The 22,763-nt window shown below is 38.1% G+C and overlaps 1 protein-coding gene across 5 annotated transcripts in view; it reads right to left on the bottom strand.

Moving 5' to 3' along the window:
• Positions 1 to 22,763, bottom strand: part of LTBP1 (latent transforming growth factor beta binding protein 1) — a 194,644-nt gene that overhangs the window by 137,681 nt on the left and 34,200 nt on the right. For all 5 annotated transcript variants that reach the window (XM_061365890.1, XM_061365891.1, XM_061365894.1 and 2 more), the window contains exon 4: positions 6,362 to 6,537. In XM_061365890.1, the coding sequence (XP_061221874.1) occupies positions 6,362 to 6,537 (176 nt within the window). The remainder of the gene's footprint in view (positions 1 to 6,361; positions 6,538 to 22,763) is intronic.

The following is a 22,763-nucleotide window of genomic DNA, read 5'->3' as shown; positions in this document are numbered from 1 at the left end:
CATCATAGAGGTTTTCCCCTACAGAATTTTCTGGAAAGACTCTTTTTTCTTCTTGAGAAATCTTTGGGTTTGGAGCCAATTCTCTTTCGTCACAGTAGTTGAGATTCATTTGTCTCAGACTGTGTTTTCCTCTAGCTATAACACATTTTGACCTGATCTGAATTCCAGTTGCCAGATCACCAATCTGTTTTTCCAAGATTTTTTCCCCACACTGATGTTTATCAGTCGTGGCCTCCACATTTTAAAGCATAGAAAAATGATAATTCATTTTTGGGTGAATGTAACATTTAAATTAGTTCCTATAAAAGCACCAGCAGCCTCTGCCTGTCACGCAGACATTCAATTATTGGTGAGCTCAGGGCCATAAAAACATTTTTGGAGTCCAAAGAGAAAAACATGGTACTTTTTGGGGGGAGGCTGGTTTCCTGGCCACCTCAATTCTGAACCCTTTATAGATACACAAACAATCACAAAGACACCTTAGAAAAGGTATTGTTAAAATGCCTGCAGCTGCAATATATTGAGAGAAGCAGTTTGTGTTTATACAGAACTGTTTTATCTTCAAGGATTTAGAACTATGCAGTCCTTTATGATTTATAATTGCTAAATAAACTATGTTCGTTTGTTAAAGTTATTTGTTTCAGAATTTGTCACTCTTTAAAGCAAAAGCAAAGTAGATGTTGCTGTTGATTTGACAGAGTTAACTGCTTTAGCATGAATCTAGTTAAGCCACTTAATTTATATTTGGAGTTTAGCATTTTCCAAGTCCCTCTTGAAAAAAATGCAAACTTTAAATGGCTGTTATGATTTGTCATGACTTTCAACAGCAGTATGGATAATGCTCTTAAATGGGAGGGAGAAAAAGGATGCTTTACTAAAGTTGTTTGGGTTTTGTCATCAAAAAAGCCACAGTATTATTTGACCCTGGCTGCACTAAAAGTTTTTCTTAAACATTTTAAAATGTCCCTGAAAAAAAATAATCCCCATTACTTCTTGAAGGGTAGCAAAGCCTTTGAACACATGTAAAATGTTTTGCGTTTGAGAAAACAATAAAGTCCCTGACATTTATACACTTACCCCATTCCCTTATTTGTATTTGATTATGTACAACCTCAGGAGCATGACATGCATGTCAGTTCCCAGGAGTGACTGAAGTGAACTGGACTCTTCATTCCCTCCACCGAATAGACTGTGCAGTGATTTTTTCAGTTATTTCTGCTTGTTAGTCTTCTAACATTCTAACTGTTCATTCTCTTTTCACCACCTAATTATGCTGACCATACCTTGTTTAATTAGAGTATAGCCTCTAACACCCCTCCCTTACCTCCAAATTTCACAAAACTTATGTGCAAAGAAGTTACCACTGTTCAACTCTAATATCCATACATTCATACGTAGGCAGAAGCTAAAAGAACACAATGCAATGCTATAGTTAAGACAAGCCAGTGAGAGCATTATTTTTCTGTTTATGCACAGTGGTTCCACAAACAAATACCAAGAAGTGTGGAAGGTATATGTGACCAGGAGAAAAGCTCCTGAAATCAGCAAACACTGAATTGTGGTAGAAGGTCAAATCATACAGACACATTTACAAGGAACATGTGTCGACTCTGCATGCATTTTTTTTAAAAACAATAAAACATTTATGTATTTTACAGCTGCTTACCCATACTGACAGGGAAATACTATTATTATGATACAAGTGTCACATAGTGAAGTCAGAATGGTGTAATACCATGAAAAGTTTACACTGGAATTTCAAAGTGACACCTGTTTTTGCTTAAATCAATCTGTGAAGTCATCCATGAAGCCAGCATGTGCAAATTATATATCAGCTTAAAAAAGAGCTTCTCTGTTATCAGTGTATTATGCTTCCAATAGTAGGAAAGCTACTGTTATGCCAAAACCGTCACAAGAGTATTCTGCACATCACAATTCTAAGTGGTGGGACATTTTCTTCCACATTAAGCTTACTTCATGTATTTAAACATACGTAAAATTATGTTGTAAAATATAAGACACTATAATGTATCAATAGTTAGAACAGTTACATGACTTTCATAGGATTGTTTCAGCTTCCTCTTTAAACAAGGATTTAAGTGCTGTTCACAGAACCATGCACAATGCCGCTAAGAAGTAGCCCTCAACTATCTCAGGTCAGAAAATGAGGCATATATTTAAATGCCTTTTCTGAACCATCATTTAACACTTGAAGTGAACAGATGGAAAGGTAACTTACTAGCCTTTTACTGTTCTAATAAACAGTTCTCACAATAACTGTGTTGAAAGGAATTCCAGAAAGCACATACTCAGGTTATAATTTGCTTATTATCATATACATTTTAGACCAATGGGAACAGAACAGAATTTAACTAATTTTCTTTAGCATTACTCATATAAAGCCAGGAAGATCAGCACTCATATTTATAGGATCCACGCTCAGTTCGTGCTGACTAGTGGTTACTGTTTAACTGTGCCATTAAAAGAGTAGCAGAAAACGTCTGAAGTAGGTGTACCTGCACTACTGAAAGTAGTGCATCTCCCCACTGTTTTATAGGCTAATAAGTTGCAAATAGAATTTTACAGTTGAAATTTCTGTGCTGATGCCATTGCTACCCTGAGGTTTCAAATATTCAGGCAGATTACAGGTCAACTGTGCTGGTATGTGCTTTTAGGAAAGCAATGCATCCCTTGAGAATTACTGAGCTCATGGTGAGCTTATATAAGACAGGCTATTTGGCTGGCCTCACCTATGTATTAAAGTATTTTTGATGTTTACATTACAAATGCTGAGATATACATGATCTCATCTTTTCAGTTTTTGTTTGCTGACCATACTGACTCCACTGCAAGCTTATTTTCATCGTTACATATTCAATCTTCTTACTGGTGCTAAACCATATGTATACTTTTGCTGCAGATGTCAGCCTATGCAACATGAGATACTTTCATCTGCTTGAGGCAGCTCTGAATTTCCAAAGCCTTATCTTTAAATATTTGCTAATTCTGTAAAAAGATACCTGAAGATTAATTTGAGTAGCTTAAATATACCAGCATGCTGATTAAATGGAATCAGATAGATGCTTTATAGTGCAATAACTTTAACAGATGATTTAGAAGCATGCAAACAGAATAGCATTTCAGTTCTAAAGAAAAGCACTTTAAAATTCTACAATGCCATGTTTATGAGCCCTGATTTTTCTCTCTCCTTCTGTATTGAATATGGTATGAGCCCTCTGAAAAAAAAGCAATACACAGCCATATAAATAACTGTATTACAATACTAAGCATAAGGAGACAGAATTAATTATGGAGTAAAATTGTGACTATTCTAAAAATTTGAATGAGTCAGTGAACTCCAAAAATATTAATTGAAGATCTTTAACATTAGCTCTAGGGTGGGGGTTTGGTTCATTTTGGTTTTAGAAAACAAGACTTTAAAAAAAATCCCTATGAACAATTGTAACAGCCTCGCCTCATTAGGCAGAACAAGAATTCAAAATTTAGCACTGAAGAACTACATTTTTGTGTGAGCTTTATGATTAATTACACTAGCTGCTCTTAGGAGAAGGCTTACATTCTACAGCACAAAAGATCAAAGTGCTTGATAGTAGAACTGGCTACTGGCAGGTAATCGCATTTCATGTCCCAGGGTGACTTTAAATGCTGTTATTGTAAGCCAAATGGACGACTGAATTTTCAAACTCTGTTGATGTGATGTATCACTTTACAGTAGAAGTTCAGTTAAAAAAGCAAAAAAGAATAGACTATTTTGCTGTCTTTAATAGCACTACTATACTGCACGTTCTGGAAGCTATCAGAGACATTAAACTGCTTGTAAATACACCAGAATAAGTGTTCCAGGAAGAACCTTAAATAAATTTTAATTGAAAAAATGTTTAATGTGACTCATCTTCAATATTTTTTCCCCTAATACCTCCAAAAGTTGATCTGGCAACATTATAGCAGGACATTCAAACGCTACTAACTGGGAACCAAAAGATGCCAAGAACCTACTCAGGGCTGGCAGTTTTCTTCCCAAAGCACTATTAGCCAACATCTCATTTGCCTCTGCCAGGACAGAACTATCTCTAAAGGTATCTCAGGACTGACACTTGTTCCAGTTTCAAGTGTCACAGGTTTTAAATAATCTATAGAAACCCAGAGAAATCAACGCCAAGTTGAAAAAATAGATTTATTCTCTGGAGAACATCCTTCACAGATGTCACTCTCTGCCACAGCGTTAATACCTTAAAATGCATAGAAATGCTCAGGAAAAAAATTATTTGCTTTGCATTTTGTTAATCAATAACTATGAACTCTTGGGTGATGTCACCAAGTATTATCTGACGACTGTTTTTTCTCTCCTCTGAAAAAAAAACCAAACATTTAATAAGGAAAAAAAAATATAAAAGAAAAAAACCTTGAAGTATTCAGTACCAACTTTGCTTGCTTTTTAATGAAGTTACTACATTGTTCCCCTCTTCCTTTTTAAGTATCTCCACAATGCTGGATTTAAGTATCTTCATATTACTGATTCATTTGCTCAATGGAATAAGAGGTTCTGCCATAAAACAAGATTACACATTTAATAGCAGTGACAAAATACCATGAGATCATCAGCCACTTGTAAATTTTCTCATATTAACTAGACAATGATTGTCAACCCTGCCACAAGCATGACATAATTTGCAGGACCTCAGCCCTCAGTTCAAGGCAAAGCTAGGGACTGCATATTGGTGGTTATCACAGAACACCTGACATGAAATTTCATACCCTAATCTAATCCTTAATCAGAGGGGCTTCTTAGAATCTGATACCATGTACTCTTGTCTTCAGCCCGACCTTCCTCCTCCTAGTCATGTCCTTCACAGTACTGTAATTAACAGAGGAACTCCAATAAGCTATTAAGAGCTAGAAGTACTGATTCCTTTGTCTTAGAGCAGCATGGAGTTATCTCACACAACCCATTTGTTCACTGGCAGTTTGGTGCTTGCAAACACTGAGTATATCTGAAGTAGACTGACCCAAATAGCCTGAAGGAAGGGGACAAAAATCAAGATGTTTTTTGTGCCCCCCTCCTACTCCCTTCCCCTCCCCCCAGAATCCAACCAGCAACAGTCGCTCCAAGTACTGGGCAAACTATACAGCCTGGGATTTATACACTCTCTGGCTGACAAGAGTTAGAACAGAGGGACACAATCCAATCCCAGGGGCCACTAATATCTCGTTTGTAAGAAAACTACAGCTGACAGAAAGAAAAACAGTAGTATCTCATTTGCAAGATGTACTATTGGTTGATGTTGACAGAGTGATTAAGTATCTTTTTGAAGCTTCTAAGAAGGTGATATAGTGCTTCGCAAGCAGTATACTTCCCCACACTTAAAGTATTCAAAGACCTTCAGCTTCCCACTTGTACTCCCATTAGAGCCAAGATTCTAATTAACCATCGATGAACTTACTCTTGAGAAAAAGGAAGCAGGCCGTTGCATTTAAGTATAGATAGACAGACCATGAAGATCTGCAATGCAGAAATGCAAAGATACAGAAAGAAACCATATTTAGAAATTCAATATGAAAGGATCTTCCCTTCATCCTTCAGAACATATTCCCCTCTGCGCTACAGCAGAGGAACTCAGTCAGGAGACTGCAACTACCTTGGTCTCCATGTTAATCAGTCCATTATTTAACTGCAGGAACTTTTCTCCAAATCAAGCCAGCAGACATTCTGTAATACCTAACCCATAATTCATCAAGCCCTTCATCTTTTAAGCCAAAACTTGTCCTCAAGCTCCCCACACAATGGAGCGTGAGCCAAGGCCACAAGCTGGGCACCTACACAATCATTTTTTATATATATGAAGCAGAAACTGTCATGCAGCCTCCATACTGTGCAGAAGTTCATAAACACATAATAAATTAAATATAGAGAAAACCAGTCACCAGTGAGACCACAATCTGGACTCCAGCTTTCCAAGAAGGGTATCTATCATACTGAAGTAAAGGTAACTGTCATCTTACACTGACTACACAGTTATGCCTACTCCAGCAGGTGTTCACAAAGCACCTTTTATCCAAAGAAAAACCTATCATCTAGAAATAGCACTATGAATTTTATCAGTGACTCGGGTTCAATTTTTTTTTTCTTCATCTAGGAGATCTGTTTTGCTTCTCAACAGGATACAGAATGTTGGAGCATTTGCTAATCTAAGAATTATTTTGTTTAATTATTTTAACCTTTTTCTGTTTGGAGGTTTTATGGCAATTCAGGTGAAAAAAAATTTTCAAGATCTTAAAATAAAAAATAAAAAAAAAGGGGGGTGGGGAGAGAAAGGAGTATGCTTTTTGTAGTTGTACTCACATTGAAAAGGTGACGCAAGCTGATCCTGACCCAGTCTTAGTGGTAATGATCCCTCGGTGGACTGTTCTCCTGAAATCACTTTTTTTACTGGATAATATTTGGGTTTGATCACATATTCCTGTGTTTGGCCATGATGAAGATTCATCATCAGTGTCTGAGATGATAGAGGTATCATCCTGTTTTAGGGAAAAAAAAGAAGAAATAAAAAAAAAGAGAGAGAATGATGTAAAAGTTAACAAATTAGACTTAGAAACTACTGGTAAAAGGAAAACCCAAAAGACAAACTCGTCTATACTCCAAGTTCTCAAAACACCATTTGAGAAACTTCAACTTACTAGCTTCCAATGAAGCACCTGACTTTCTATGCATTTAGCATTTTCATTGTCCTGCAGATCAACAAACAAGAAATAAAGACTACAGAAATTATATCACTTCTTTTCAATACAGCAAGAGAAGTGTCACAACAACTCAGACAATAGGGAGGAATAAGAAAAAGTCCTCCTCAAAATCATGAGTTGGAAAAGCTCAACATTGTTAACACACAGAGATTTCCAGACTAGTCAGAGAAGCAGCAGTGCCATGAAACCTCTCTCAATTTCTTACAACTGTCATTTCACACCGGGTGTGTTAAGTAGAACCTAAGACCAGCTGCTTTCCCACCTTTTCCCCAGAAACCCTGTTCCCTTCACCACCATACACTTCTAGTCATACAGCAGAGCACTCCTTCTCTTCCTCTTTCAGCCTGGCTCCCATCTCACCAGAAGGTCTGTGTCTCTTTCCCAGTATCACATTACTTTCCCCATTCACTTTCTCTCTGCCTGCAGCACTGAACATCTCTGACAAATGTCCCATAACCACATGGCTTCCATGAACAACAAAACTATTTCCCCTTCCTGTTAAACAAGACGATGCCTTCAAGCTGATTCTCTCACTGCCAAATCCCAGTTTCTTACTTGGTATTGTTACATTCCTCCCCAAGATCTCAGTTTTTCACTGCACAAAAACTTGCCAGCTTTCAATAGAAATTCCCTTCTCCCCCTTCTTTAGAAAAAAACATGGTTATTTAGCCACACACCATCAGCAGTTGGAACTATTTACTAACACACTGGCCTTCACTCTTCCACAGTGCTATCCAGCAATAAACAAGCACGGAAGCAAATCACACAGCTCTTAGCCATATACAAGCTCATTACTTTGGGGCTCTAGGCCGCAGAGTTCTACTGCAGTAATAGCACATCTTTAAGTAACGAACTACTAATAGAAAGTTTTCAAGAAGTTGTAGTTACTGTAGATCACACTGTCAAGATAACACGTTCCTCAGAGAGTAGTTTTAATTGCTAACCTAGTTCATTGGCTAGTAGCGCTACATTGTCCTTTGCTCAAATGAAGGCAGAGTGTGATGCCGTAAGCCTCCCTCACCTTCTTTGCAACTAAGGATCTCTAGTAAGTTCAGTCTGCAAAAGTTAAAAGGGAAAGTTATGGGATAACAACCATCCCTCAAAGAGCTACAGTTGTGCAGGGTAAATAACCGTCTTCTGGGAGTAAGGCATGGCCCTCTTATTACAGAGGACAGCTGAGCAGCACTTCCCCACAGTGGTGAGACCGAAGAGTTTCAGCTGAGTGAGAAGTCAGATGATAGTTCTATTGTTTTCCAGCATGTGGAGCCTGAGCCAGCACCTACCTCCAAAGCAATGCCTTATTCTTTAGTCATATTATTCAAGGATGCTTAGTAACCACTGTAGCCAACGGATTTGTGGTTAGAACAGACAATGGGGTTTTGTCCTACACAGATGCTCTTGTTAACTTGGATCAGTTTGAGAAAAAGTGCATTCATTAGAGACATTCTATGACTCTTACGTCCAACAAAAAAGTAACTCCTCAGACTATTTCCAAGTCAAATTTTCTAATACAGTGCTTACGCAGTCTCACTGTATTCAGTAGAAGTCCTTTCCCCAGATTAAGAGAGAATACTGTACTTCCTGTGTTGTCTTCAGGTTTCCTACCAGCAAGGCAAAGAGGCTTTGGGGACATTGGAGGTCAGGCTTAGAATTAACAGTCTGGTAAAAAGTATCACCAAGAAAACCTCAGCCTGTGAAAAAGCTGAAGTCACTCACATATGTAAGTCACTGCTTACATATGAATTACACGTCTTTGAAAAGTCAATGCAATCCTTCCTCCACAACCTAGGGTTGTTTCCCCCCCCCCCAGGTCTCATTCAATGCCTACATCTAAGGAGATCCAATTCTTTACCTGGACATAAGAGGGTCTACAGTGAATACTTCCCATGTGATTTAGAAGCAGGCTGTGACAAGAGGTCAAAGTACTACAGAAGCTGATACTATAGTTACTATAGGTAACTATCAAAAGTTGCACATATTTAAGTTAAAAAATCACGGGAGTCAGGTGAAGTTCCCGACGACTGGAAAAAGGGAAATATAACCCCCATTTTCAAAAAGAGGAAAATGGATGATCCTGGGAACTACAGACCAGTCAGTCTCACCTTTGTGCCTGGCAAAATCTTGGAGCAGATTCTCCTGGAAGGCATGCTAAGGCACATGAAAATCAACAAGGTGCTTGGTGACAGCCAGCATGGCTTCACTAAGGAGAAATCCTGCCTGACGAATGTGACGGCCTTCTATGATGTGGCTATGGAACTGACAGACAGGGGTAGAGCAGTTGATGTCATCTACCTGGACTTGTGTAAAGCATTCGACACTGTCCCACACAACATCCTTGTCTCTAAATAGGAGAGACATCAATTTGATGAATGGACCACTCGATGGATAAAGAACTGGCTGGATGGCTGCACACAAAGAGCTGTGGTCAATGGCTCAATGTGCAGCTGGAGAGGAGACCAGTTACGAGTGGTGCCCCTCAGGGATCCGTATTGGGACCAGTCTTGTTCAACATCTTTGTTGCTGACATGGACAGTGGGATTGAGTGTGCCTTCAGCAAGTTTGCCGATGACACCAAGCTGTGTGGTTTGGTTGATACGCTGGAGGGAAGGAATGCCATCCAGAGGGACCTTGACACACTTGTGAGGTGGGCTGATGACAGCCTTATGAAGTTTAACCATGACAAGTGCAAGGTCTTACACCTCGGTCGGAGCAATCCCAGGCACAGCTACAGGCTGGGCAGAGAAGAGATTCAGAGCAGCCCTACAGAGAAGGACCTGGGGGTGTTGGTTGATGAGAAACTGAAGATGAGCCAGTTTCAGAGTGCGCTTGCAGCCCAGAAAGCCAACCGTATCTTGGGCTGCATCAAAAGGAGCAGCAGGTCGAAGGAGGTGATCTTGTCCATCTACTCTGCTCTCGTGAGACCTCACTTGGAGTACTGTGTGCAGTTCTGGTGTCCTCAACATAAAAAGGACATGGAACTGTTGGAACAAGTCCAGAGGAGGGCCACAAGGATGATCAGGGGGCTGGAGCACCTCCTGTATGAAGATAGGCCGAGAAAGTTGGGGCTGTTCAGCCTGGAGAAGAGAAGGCTGTGTGGAGACCTCATAGCAGCCTTCCAGTATCTAAAGGGGGGCTATAACAGTGCTGGGGAGAGACTCTTTATTAGAGACTGTAGTGATAGGACAAGGGGTAATGGGTTAAAACCTACACAGGGGAATTTTAGATTGGATATAAGGAGGAAGTTCTTTACTGTGAGGGTGGTGAAGCACTGGAATGGGTTGTCCAAGGAAGCTGTGAATGCTCCATCCCTGGTGGTGTTCAAGGCCAGGTTGGACAGAGCCTTGAGGTGACATGGTTTAGTGTGAGGTGTCCCTTCCCGTGGCAGGGGGGTTGGAACTAGGTGATCTTAAGGTCCTTACCAACCCTAACTATTCTATGATTCTATGATTCAAAGTTCAGTGGTGTGATCTTTGACTGGACACAGATGCTGCCATTCAAGTGTCTGTTTTCTATTAAGGCTGTAACATGTTGTGAAGTGTTACCTCTTATGTTGCAGTATATGCAGCCACACTGTAGCCCAAGGCTGTCAACCTACAATAGATTCTACCATAACACTTGAAATTAAAATATAATTAAAGAAAACCAAACAAAAAAAACCCCCACCACAAATACAAAAAGCAACAACAACCCCCCCCAAAAAAAACCACCACTCACCTTCCCCCAGAAAAACACAGTAACTCAACAATACAACACAGCTAAGACAAGAATGCCATACACTGGAGGCTGAAAGTTTTACCACTAGGATTTATAAAAAGTTGCTTCTTCATTCCCAAGTATTGCAATTTTCTGCCTTAATTTAGCTTGCATGAAGTATTAACATTAACTATGTTAAGGCAGTAGAAAAGTAAGTACTGTTCCACAAGAGTGCTTTATTCAGTAGTACACAGGAAAGCTTGAATCTTCACTCCAGAAACTCAAATTCTTTAAAAGGAAACATCTTCATCTGATCTTTAAGCTGTTGATCTTAAATTTCAATACATAATAAATAACCTACTCTTGTATAGAAGAGTATGCTTATAATTGTTGCATGAAACCAAATTTAAGACTTGTCTAGACCGTTTGTGTCTTGCACATTTGTGCTTGGTTTTGATGACTGTGGTGTATAACCACCAAAGGTCCTGAGTAGAGATACAAAAGTACTCCAAATGTTTAAAAAGAGTGGTATTAGACATTTGCTGCTAGTGTCAATGTGAGCTAGCTGAAAGCATCTGACCAGCCTGACTGATCTTGTTCACCAGAATTGCAGTTCTAGTAGGAGCTGATACGCTCAAACATCAAAGCACTCACAAGATCCTTCTGTTCTGACTGTTCTTTTGATACTCAAATTCTTCTCAATGTGACCTAATTCTTGAAGATATTAGTTCATAATCTAAAAAATACTGCATAGCTAACTGAGATACTGCGTCTTCCACTAAAATCAAGGATATTCCCCTAACTGCATCATGGAAGGTATATGAGATCAGTCATGTAGCTCTGCCACCACTGTGGGTATTGATGCTAATGCAGTACCTGAGTTTTTATTTCCTAGACCATCACATAAAGAGTTCCTTCAGTGCTGTAGAACTTCTAAGTAAGAAGACGCAATTTCTAGTGGGCTCAGCCACACAGCGTGAGTGGATTTTTTTCCTTTGTCTCGATCCCTGTGGACAAAATCTTCAGAACTATCCCTCCTAACTGACATCAGCAGAGAGGAGAGCCTGACCCTCAGAGAGAAGGTCAGTAAAACATCAGCACTGAAAACAATACAATCATGTCACAAGGAAACATTTCAGGCCTAGTTTGATAACAAGCATCACCCTAGTCACTGTTAAGCCTTTGAAAGTTAACAGCTCTACCACAGTATATTCCCAATCCTCTAAAACACAGTGATTGTTGCTATGACTGTTGGTGGCAGCTTGCCAAACAATACTACCAGCCTGCAAATAATTCTGCTTCTTCCCTTTCCTATATATAGGCCTCTACCAAGTCCTGGAGCTCTGCCTGAGCCCCTCATGCCAGTCCTTTCTTTGCATGGAGGCTCAGGTGCTGTACCTGGTCATATCACCTGTGCCAGGGGCCCCTGGCAAAAAGCAAAACCCAAGCCTGCTATTATGCTCGGATGCATTTAGCTGTTCCAAAGCAGATTGTTCTGGCAGTTAATCTCTTCAGACTATACTAGGGTAGCATTACTTGGCACTGAATGAGGTTTTTAATTTATTCCTGGTGTTGGGATATCCAAACCAATAAATAAGTAGCAGGATAGACCAATTTCTTCACAACACTACTCAAGGCTCAAGGCCACTAGGAATAGCCAGTACTAGCTTGCTACCACAGTGGATACTCAAAGTAGGTCAGGGACACTAAAACAGGTTTTTATAATTTTATAAATAATTTTATAATTTAAAACACACACAAAAATGCATAAGCAACTCACAGCCACTGTACTTAAAAGATAAACAGTTCTTATCTATTAATAACAACCATCACCACAACTGAAGATATTTCATTGCTTCCCAACTTTAGCATGCTGCTTACTGAACATCTGAACACTAAGTGGAACTCCTGGGCATTGTTGCAATACAAAATATTGCAGTACTACTAAAACTCCCTGTCACACTAATTAAAAACATGCAATTGTTAGTTCCAATCTTTAAATTTTGCACCAAACAGCCAAGACTACATAAGATTTTTGCATTTTACAGACTTATGTGACTAATTTATCTGGGTAGTTTGTAATTAGATGGTCAAAACTGACATTAACTTAATAAACTTAACAAAAACTTTCCATTGCTGAAATGTACACTAGTGAGACAAACAAATGTCTAATTGCATTTTCTAGAAACAAACAATACAAAGAGTAGTAAGGTTACAACAGCACTACAGAAGGAGAACGAACAGTTGCAGCTATCATGCAAAAGAAAGCTCCCTTGCCTGATAAAACCAAACCACAAATGTGAGGTATCAGAGTAACTCTGGCAAGCAGAAATGAGGCCAGCAACATTTGGCATGAAAAGCACTGTCTAGACTAAATAAGACAGGCCTGACTCAGGCTGCTTTCTTAATTTTATTTACTGTAAGTCTGATGCTCCCATAGTTGGCTCCTAGCTAGCAATACTTAAAAAAAGAAAACTCTAAATTGCTAACACAATTGCTTTATACAAACCGACAAATTAATTCTTTCTTCACTATCTTCTCTCAAACTCACAACGAACAATCAAAAGGAGGGGAAAACCTAACATTTTCTGTAACTATGAGATAGTAAAGAAAATATGCAGGACAGTTCAAAAGGCATGCAAATAGAATTAAATCCCCCCCCACCATGTAAATTATTAAAACTCAGTTGCTAGCTCAGCCTGATCTTTGCCAGCTGCTTCCCTCCTTACACTGTTTTCATATTTGGGTTTTTTTGAGGGGGGAGTGGTGTTGCGTTGTTTTTTTTTGGGGGGGGTGGGGTGCATTCTTTCTTTTAGGATACATGAAAAGTTTAACTTCCATGCTGATGATGAACAGACAGGATTTCTTCAAAGCCCCTTACATTAGTCATACCATACCCAGCATTAATCAAGCGTGGCCTATTTCACAACATCCTCCCAGTCAGAAGAGATGACAGAGAGGAAGCATTCAAGCTTTGCTTTTCACCATCGTAAAACCTCCACACAAGTTGATTTTATGTACAAAAATGTATTTTAATGTATAATTTGAAAATCCTGTCCCTGAAACACTGCAAAACAAGCACTGAGACTTGCCTGCTCTAGAATTACCAGGGTCACATTAGATTTTCATTATAAACCTGCCTTGAAGTTATATCTTTATGATACAGTTTTCCTGAGGTGAAAATTTGCAGAGATCATGATTTTCCTATGACTAATCTATTCTCAAACAACACCTTCAAGTTCTAATTTTTTACCTTTTTACCCATGTAAAAGGTTGCTAGTTACACCACAGAAAGCGTCTTATCTGATCATTGTCAAGGTGATTTGATTTGCTTATAAAGTTTCCCATAGAAATGTAAAACATTAATGTTTATCCACCAGTACCAGTTTTGTCCAACTTAAATATAGTTTCTGTGGTAAAAATCCTTGTTGAAGACACTTTCAGGAATTATCTGTTCTTAAGTGTTTGCTAATAAAGCTTGCCCTGCATTTGCAGGATAAACTGAATTGCTCATTAGTTCAAATCCTTTTGCCAGCATAAGCTGATGCAATAGCTGAACTAAAGCTCTGTGAAACAACAGTGTTTCCAAACCAAGAACAACTATGAATCCAATGATTCATTCCACCTTCCACATATAACACAATAAACTGAAATGTGTTATGAACATTCTTCCAGGTTTCTAGAGAGAAAAGATACACTGAGTTTTCCAGAATCACAAGCAATGATTCCTTTCCTAGATGTCAAAATGCAAAAAAAAAAAGGTCTTAAAGCTGAAGAATTGTATCTGTTGGTTAAATGTTCAGATACAGAGCAAAAATACACATGCTACCACAAAGCCTTATGAAAGCTATGGTTCTTGCAAGTTATACAACAGCAGATAAGCATTTTCCATAGAAGATTACATTTGAAGAATACTCCTGAAAATTAAATTGTATAAATGGCAATTCTATCAGTGAAAAAAAGGAAAGCTTTCCTACTATGTCTTTTTATTAGAATGACCACAAAAAGTTTGTTCCATCCTACTCCCAAAGCACCATCAAGATACAACAGATACAAGTATAAAAAATAAGTCTCAAAAGAACTTCAACACTTAAGGAAGCAGTATGCATGAAGGCTAGGAAAATCTAACACAAGACAGCAATGAAGAAGAAAAAGACACAAGTCTGTAGTTTGACAGTAACAGCAATTCACAAACTTCCCTTCTCACCAGGAACCAAACAAACAACTTGAAGCTACAAATTAATTCATTATCTTATGCATGCCTGCACCAACACAACCAGTGAAGCACTTCACAAACCCAGGTAAATGAATTTGGCATACGAATTATTTTATACAGGTACTGAGCCATACACGCACCTTCAACTTGTCAGGCTTCTCTTAGCAGCAAAGGTGAAGGAGGCAAAAAACCAACCAAACAAGCAAACAAAAAAACCACTAAAAAACCTAGGCGTGTGACTGATTCTTGTTTTGTTCCCCAGAACACTGGGACACTGCATTTGATAACATTCATTCACGTAAGATAATTTGTCAGTTGTCTTTTAGAAATCAGACAGGGTATCAAACTAACTAATAATTCAGCTTTTAAAAGAGTTGCTGCCAATGTCACAAATATTTGCTTTAAATATCTAACCATCAGGCATTCACTATGTTGTAACAGTGAGTCAAGATGAAATTCACTAGTTAATGGCAAACTTACTTAACCAGAGCACTGAACAAGTTCAAAACATAATCTTTAGTTAATTAACATATGATATCCCTTCCCTGTTTCACATTACTTTTTGCACAGAAAGATCTCTTGTTTTCTTAGGGCCTCTGGCATCTTACACTAACACTATGTAATAAATAAAATTACTCTGATAAAGACACATTAACTGGTGATAATTTCCAATCTGTCTACCCACTAGACAGACTTTGGTTTTAGAAAAGTACACTGAAATGGCAATTAAAAATAGAAACAAACTCCCATGATGGATATTACATGAATAAAGGCAAATGAGCACAGCTGCTGCAAAGCAAAACCATGCATCACTAATCTACTCAAATTCTTGAGCATGTTAAACAAAACAGCAGACAAAGAGACCAGTTGGTTGATATAATTTATTTGAAGTTCAAAAAAAGACTTCGAAGAGTTATCTTACAAAGGCTACTGGGAAACCTGAGGTTATAAAACAGTGTTGCAAGCTTAAAATGGGCAAATATATGGATCAGAGCAGATGCACCCTTTTTTTTTTTTCTTGGACATATGTTAATTATGATATGTTCTTTCAGAGTCTACTAACACATATGGTTTAAGAATACCTCACTCTAGTTGAACAAGTAACAGAAGTATATGAAATTTTGCCACAGTAGTTCAGAAAACCCTCAAATCTAATTTGGTCTTCCAGACTAGCAAGCATATATTTACACAAAATAAATTCACTCTGAGAAAATATTTACAGCCTTGTCTGAATTTAGCAGAAATCTGTCATTTAAGAACCAAATAACTACATAAAAGTAAATATGCCAGTAAAGAACATAAAACCTTGGTCTACCCTTGAGATTCTGACAGCTTAGGTCATGATTATGAAAAATACAAATGCAATGAGCAGGTAACTACACCATCAAGTTTTTGTGTAGATGCAGAGGATTTGCAAAAATATTCTACCACTACAGTTTGTTATGACTAGGAAATGTTTTAGAAGTAGGACCTTGCTGGTACAAGCAGAGATTCTCAGAAGGGGTCAGAAAAATACAATGTAGGTTTATAATCTGTTTATAAATGAGACCTATGTACAAGTAGGAAAAGGCACAAAAAAAATCCCCAAGACAATTAATAGTGGCTAGACAGAAAGAGAGATGACTCAGAGTACCTGGACTGCAGATGAAATCCAGCACTGGTGAGCACGACAACGTGCATCTGCATCAGAAGCAATCAGAACTTGTCACACACATTAGTGATGTCTACATTGACTGCAACCAACCAATCAAGAGACTCTAGCATCAGCCCAGCTGAAGTTTCCAGTGTACCAAATTAGATTAAAAAATAAAACTCAAAGCATACTGAGTATAAAGAGCTGAGGGGAAATAACAATGAAGACTTTTACAAGCACTGATACCCACGAAGACAAAAGTGGGCACTTCATGTCCAGATAGACTCCGTTGTGTTCCAGAGAAAATTCTTTAAGGACTATATGACAGAAAGATACAAAATAACCCTTAATTCAAAATGAAATGTAATAAGTTCTAACTGAAAAAGAAATGCCTTTTCCACATACTTCATAAATCAGTTTATGGAAAGAACTATCACAAGATATGATGGATCATAACTGCTTCCAAGAATGCCAACGTAAATGATGAACATTCCTCTAATTTGATTATGAGATCACAGGAGGAAAAAATCAGAAATCCCAATGCTTATGTATATCAGTTTCCTACATAATAAACAGTGTAAACAAACCTTAATTTTCTCCTAATTTCTTTTGCTGACACAAGTGCCAACAAAAGGGCAAAGTCAGAGCACTTTATCCCCAGGTAATACACACTGATTTTGTATGTAAGCAGCTACTAGCAGATGTAGTATGATACTGACTTTGCCCAAATACTATACACAAAATGTGCTTATTATATGAGAATAAGATATGGTTTTATGTGTTTGAATGGGAAGGTGTTAGTGCACAGTAAGAATCTTAAATATTCATTGAAGGCTTGCTAAATTTACTTGACAAGAAGAATAAAATATGTAGTACTTTATGACAAGCGAGTCTAGAAAATGTCAAGATTAAATCCAGACTTGACTTTCAGTACGTGTATTTCTCAGCAGCAGCTCTTTTTGGTATACTAAATCAGCAGCAAGAAGCTCTGTCAGACTGTACTAGCTAGAGAATACTCTCCCTGAAACACCCCATGGACTGCTCTCACTAAATTACGCCACAGAATTTAGCAATCCTAAAGATAGAGAGTGTAAAAAAGGGCAAAACCAACAAGTTTATCCAAGTTCTCCACAGCAGTCACCTAAACTCAAGTGATGCAACAACAGCATGCTCCCTCGGATGTGAAGCATGCTTCGTATCTGGGAAGTCGAAGTGATGCAAGACAAAACGGACATACATGTTACCTTTTCACCATTGGGGTACAGCACAAGTGGTGAAAAACATTGGAGATAGAGATAACATTTGTATTGGGCCAAAACCACTTTTAACATCTAAGTTTTCAATTGCATAACTACTTTCTTAGTTGAACTAGATAAACAACTCACGCAATCTACTTTTTCATATGACAAAATCGAGTAACAAAGATTATATTTTTTTTTAAGTGATCACAAAAATGAAATGCTTCCATCTGTGGGCAGAACCAGGAAAAGGGGAGACAACAACAAGCACATCCGCTTACCAGGAGTCTAACTTTGGGAGTCAGGAGCTTTCCAAGATTCGTGACATACATCTACAAGCAGTTTCAACAAAAAACATTTCCTAAGTAATAAAGGTAGTAAATTCATGCAAAACCAGAAGACAGCAATTTCTAAAAGTTATTAGCGAATTTTAGTTGTTTCTCAAAATTCAGCCATATCACTTTTTCTTCATTAAAACTGCATACATATGACGCAGTGTTAACTGTGTTTCCATCATCATGGATTTTCTGATAAATAACATCCAGGGAAATTGTATGTTTGTGTCTATATGGTATAATGCCTTAAAAAGATAACTAGAAGGTAGCTCTAACCCTGTTTGTGTTGGTACAAGATCCCTGTTTATCCCAGATTATATAAAGACAGTAATATTTTTGCCTGAAAAACGTTCATGATTTTCAGCAAAAATTACAGGGTTAAGGTGAGCATAGATTTCAATTGAATAGTGACTAATAAGCCCGATGAATGCTGTAATGATAATTAATAATGATGTACTGTTGTTATTTCTAAAATAATTAGGTAGAAGGTAATCTTATCTAGTGCACTGAGGACAATGATGAAAGCTAAACTCTTTAAAATCTCAATTTTCCTACTGACCTTACTATACTGAGCAAGACAGTTTACTCCAAAGAAGATAAAAAGTTTAGAACAAGCACATATTTCTCCTCTCCCCTTTTGTAAAACAACGATCTTCACCATAATATTATAAAATGCAGCAAAGTATTTAACAGTGAAAGGTTCAAGATTGTAAAGTGCTAGGTACACATGCAAAAGAATACCAAAACAGTGCAACTGGTTTTAATACAATGTGTTTTCCCAGGCACTAGCATAAAATCCTGATGCCACTGAAGACAACAGCAGAACTCCCATTTATTTCCTAGCTAGCCATGATTTCATCTCAGGACTTTGTTACTTAACAAACACAGCTTTGCACCTTTGGACTTAAAACCTGTAGATGCTATCTTCAGTGGCCTTTACCCTGCCTTCAAATGCCAAAGTAGAGTTCCTCTTGGTTCCTAATTGTAGTTTCTGAAACCCACATTTGTCACCCTGGAAGGCAGTAAAATGCAAACAAACTTAAAGAACATGTTACCCCTGACTTCAGCCCATGACCAACACATGGATGAAGTATGTGAAAGCGATCTAATTCCTTACTACAGAAATAAGTCCAGCTACAGTTCAATTCAGCTTGCAAGAAAGCAGCTATGAAGAATTTCTGACATACGGCTGAACCAACAATGTCTGGAAGAACTCGATCTCCTACTCCAAACCACTTTGCCTACTTAAAAAAAAATAATAATAAAAAAATACTGTGACCAAAAGCCCAGACTGCATTCCAGAGGTCTAGGAATAGCTTGTTTTCCTATTTGCAGTTGGTAAATTTGAAGTCTGTGAGGCATTCCTCTGTTTTTTAAGGATGTCTCCAATTTCTCCTCAAAAATTCACTTTGCTTCTTCTACATGTCAAATTTTGCTTTCCCTAGAACTACAAGCTTTAACAAAAATTTTTCAGAGTGGATTTTGAGAAAATGCAGTTGCTATGCATGCCTTCTTTCTGATACTGTCCCAGTCCTTAGTTTTGGTTCACAGTTTTTGGTACAATATATTATGCATAAATTCTAGGTCACTGAAGTTTGTGGCTTACAGGTTTGTGTTTTACTCAGGCATAACCGCAAACCACATTTCACAGTACCGGGGGGGGGGGGCCCCCCCCCCGTTGCATATGGGATTTCTTTAAAACATAAGATGAATACTGTCATTCCAACAAGTCTATAAACTGTGAGGACAGGTTATAAGGTGCTTGAAATTACATCCTTAGGGCTCTATTTAGAAGCTTCTCCTCACATTCTTTGGATTTCCATGCTTCATTATTGAAATGACTGCTAGAGTTCTTTTACTTTCTTCATTAATTACTTCAAAGAAATACATGCTTGAACTCCTAAATATACTAAACTAACTTAAATTATCTTAAAACACTCTGTGACTGCTCAGCAAGCCAGAAAAGAGACTGTGCTTCTGGAAATAGCAAGCTATTTAGTTAGTAAACTGCACACACAATGAATTAAAAAGTAACACTTCTAATTAAAGAATACTATCAATATATATACATCTAATTTGAGTTTCTTAAAGTTGCTGACGCACCACATAACCTAGAAACATTAAGAAAAAGGTAAATTGTAAAAATGCTCTTAAAATACCTTTTATATTATTATTTATTTTTAAAAAAGTATTCATGGCACGTATTAATTCTCTTGGGGGGGGGGGGATTAACAAAAATAGCGAATATTTATATACCTTCCACAATGGGACAATTCAGATGTGCAATTCAAATCTACAAACTCACAAATTTATGGTACCATTTGAACTGGTATCTGATATATGTAGGTTTGTTAACTTAATGAGAAACAAAAATTTTAGTACAGCATTTCCCTCTACAGGGGTGAGTTCTATCATAGAATTTTTGAGAATTAAAACAATACTTAAATTTGTTAAAAAATTATACACGGAACTGAAAAAAAAAAAAAAAAACAACCCTTAATGTAGCTGTATTTTAGGCTATAAAGAAAGATAAGACCAAATTATCCTGTTAAAAATTATCATCTAAAAGTGATAAACCAAATCAAAATCTGTATTTTTGTATCAAATGATTGATAGTGAGAATTTACTGACAAAACCAACACAAAACAATTTGTTCATAACATTTGCACAGGCTAAATACATGTTGAATCACAAAACAGATCAAACATCTTTACACACATACTTAACCATAAACATCTTGCAAACAAAATACTAAGATAATTTGTCATGGCAGGAGTATAAGCAAAATAACTCAATACCATCTCAGGACCACTGAAAAAAGCCTGTATTTTAAGACATCATATTCCATGGTGCCAGCTGGTTTGTGAATTACACGTCCTCAGCAGCCCAGCAGAACTTGTTCCACTGAACTTCTGGAAACTAGCATTCCTGCCAAACAAATCTTTTTGAGGCTTGTGCTTAGCCCCACATCCAAGTAGCCTGTAAAAACTCTGCAGTCCTTGGTTCTACCTGAAGCAAATCCATCTCTGACTTAGCAAGAAGGATTTCAGAAAGCTGTGGATACTACTGTGAAACCAAAACCATTACACATCGCTACCTTCAATCATGATGATGCTAGGCACATTCTTCCTGTTTCCAGTACTTAAACATTCCTGTAATTGCCTAGTATTTCTTGACGCTTTTTGAGTCCTTTGGCAGGACTCATTACTCAGTGCTATTTTTAGAAACTCCAGCAACAAATCATATAGATACCTACCCTTACACAACATTTAATGATGAAAAGGCATAGCTGTTTGGAACTCCTGGGCCTAACACCCTACTTCCAAACGAAGTGTGAAAGACAGAGAAGTCACTGTTCATCTTCAGTTCCTTAAATGCTGTTTTGGGCTTAGCTTGTTCAAACACTTTCACCCTTTCATTATAGGTACACCTGATCATGTACAACACAAGCAGTGAGCAGTCACTGTAAGCCCCACTATGAACATCCACAGACAACAGGTTTAAGTGATGAAGGCCCTGATTCTGCCCTTTCAGCTTACTAGAGCATACGGAAGTCCTGCAGTCTCTCCTTGGTACTTGCTGGGCAGGCAGCCTGCATTTTAAGATCCATCCATATTCTTCTGAGGGAAATGGCTGAATCATCCACAGGCGCTTTCTGTGTCTACAGCCTGCATTCATAGAATCATAGGATAGCTAGGGTTGGAAAGGACCTTAGGATCATCTAGTTCCAATCCCTCTGCCATGGGCAGGTACACCTCCTACTAAACCATATCACCCAAGGCTCTGTCCAACCTGGCCTTGAACACCGCCAGGGATGGAGCATTCACAACTTCCTTGGGCAACCCATTCCAGTGCCTCACCACCCTCACAGTAAAGAACTTCCTCCTTATATCTAATCAAAACTTCCCCTGTTTAAGTTTGAACCCATATTCCAGGGGAGATACATAAAGTTGGACTGGGGTAACAATCCACATCCTTTCTTCAATGATCAGCAATGGAGAGACACCATGAGCAACCTACCCCAAAGATGGTTTGCCGAGTACCCCTGCTCAGGATAATAATAGGTGACTCTGCTGATACTATTAGTAGGCAGATGATGATGATCCTCTACTGCCAATATTAACTTCACAACTGAAGAAAATGAAGGAGGGGTAGGGGGGTCAGGAAATGACACACAAGGTTAGGAGAAAATGAAAATTAAAAAGCACGCACTTCCCCACACCTCTGAAGCCACCATATACCTGTATGGCTGAGGATCATCACTAGCACAACTGATCAAGTCTTTTATAATCCTTACAGCCTGCTGCTTCTTAGCTTATAAGGAGCTTTTTCTCATAAACAGACTTCTACATAGATGGACATAAAAACTGCTATAGTAGAGAGGCTTGTTTTCATACTTAAAAAAAACTAGTTACACTAAAATATCATCTCCTGTGCATACTTACTCTTCAAGAGCAGCTTTTTTCCAGTTCAGCTTAACTCTTGATGCAGCACAAATGCACTTAGCCAAGAAATATCCCAAGTGTATTCCTTGACAGAACTGAAGACCAAAACCCACAAGCACCTGAAAAAATACCCAATTTCAGAAGTACAGGGCATGCAGTAATTTCCTACTAAAATTAAAATTAATCAGCTGGATGTTGAGTATATTTTGACTTGAAAAGCACCTTCAAATTTCTAGCATTCTCTATTCTGCAGCTTACTGCATGAACTGCTGTAGTTCTTAGCACTGTTCCATCCTTTTGAGGCTCTGCAGTTTCACAGTTCCAAGTGCTTTCCTATTAATTGTGGAACAATGCATAATTAGAAAAATAACAGTATTTTAAAGTGACATACTAAAAGGTGAAAGTTGGACTGCACTTCCAGCCATAACCATTTTACGTGCCTAC

The sequence above is a fragment of the Neopsephotus bourkii genome, unplaced genomic scaffold, assembly GCF_033783945.1.
Source record: "Neopsephotus bourkii isolate Nb327-2 ecotype Australia unplaced genomic scaffold, CSIRO-AGI_Nbou_v1 NB_1292, whole genome shotgun sequence".
In the NCBI taxonomy this organism is placed as follows: domain Eukaryota; kingdom Metazoa; phylum Chordata; class Aves; order Psittaciformes; family Psittacidae; genus Neopsephotus; species Neopsephotus bourkii.
Note: the sequence above shows the minus strand (reverse complement) of the source record. Positions and strands in the feature narration are given on the sequence as shown.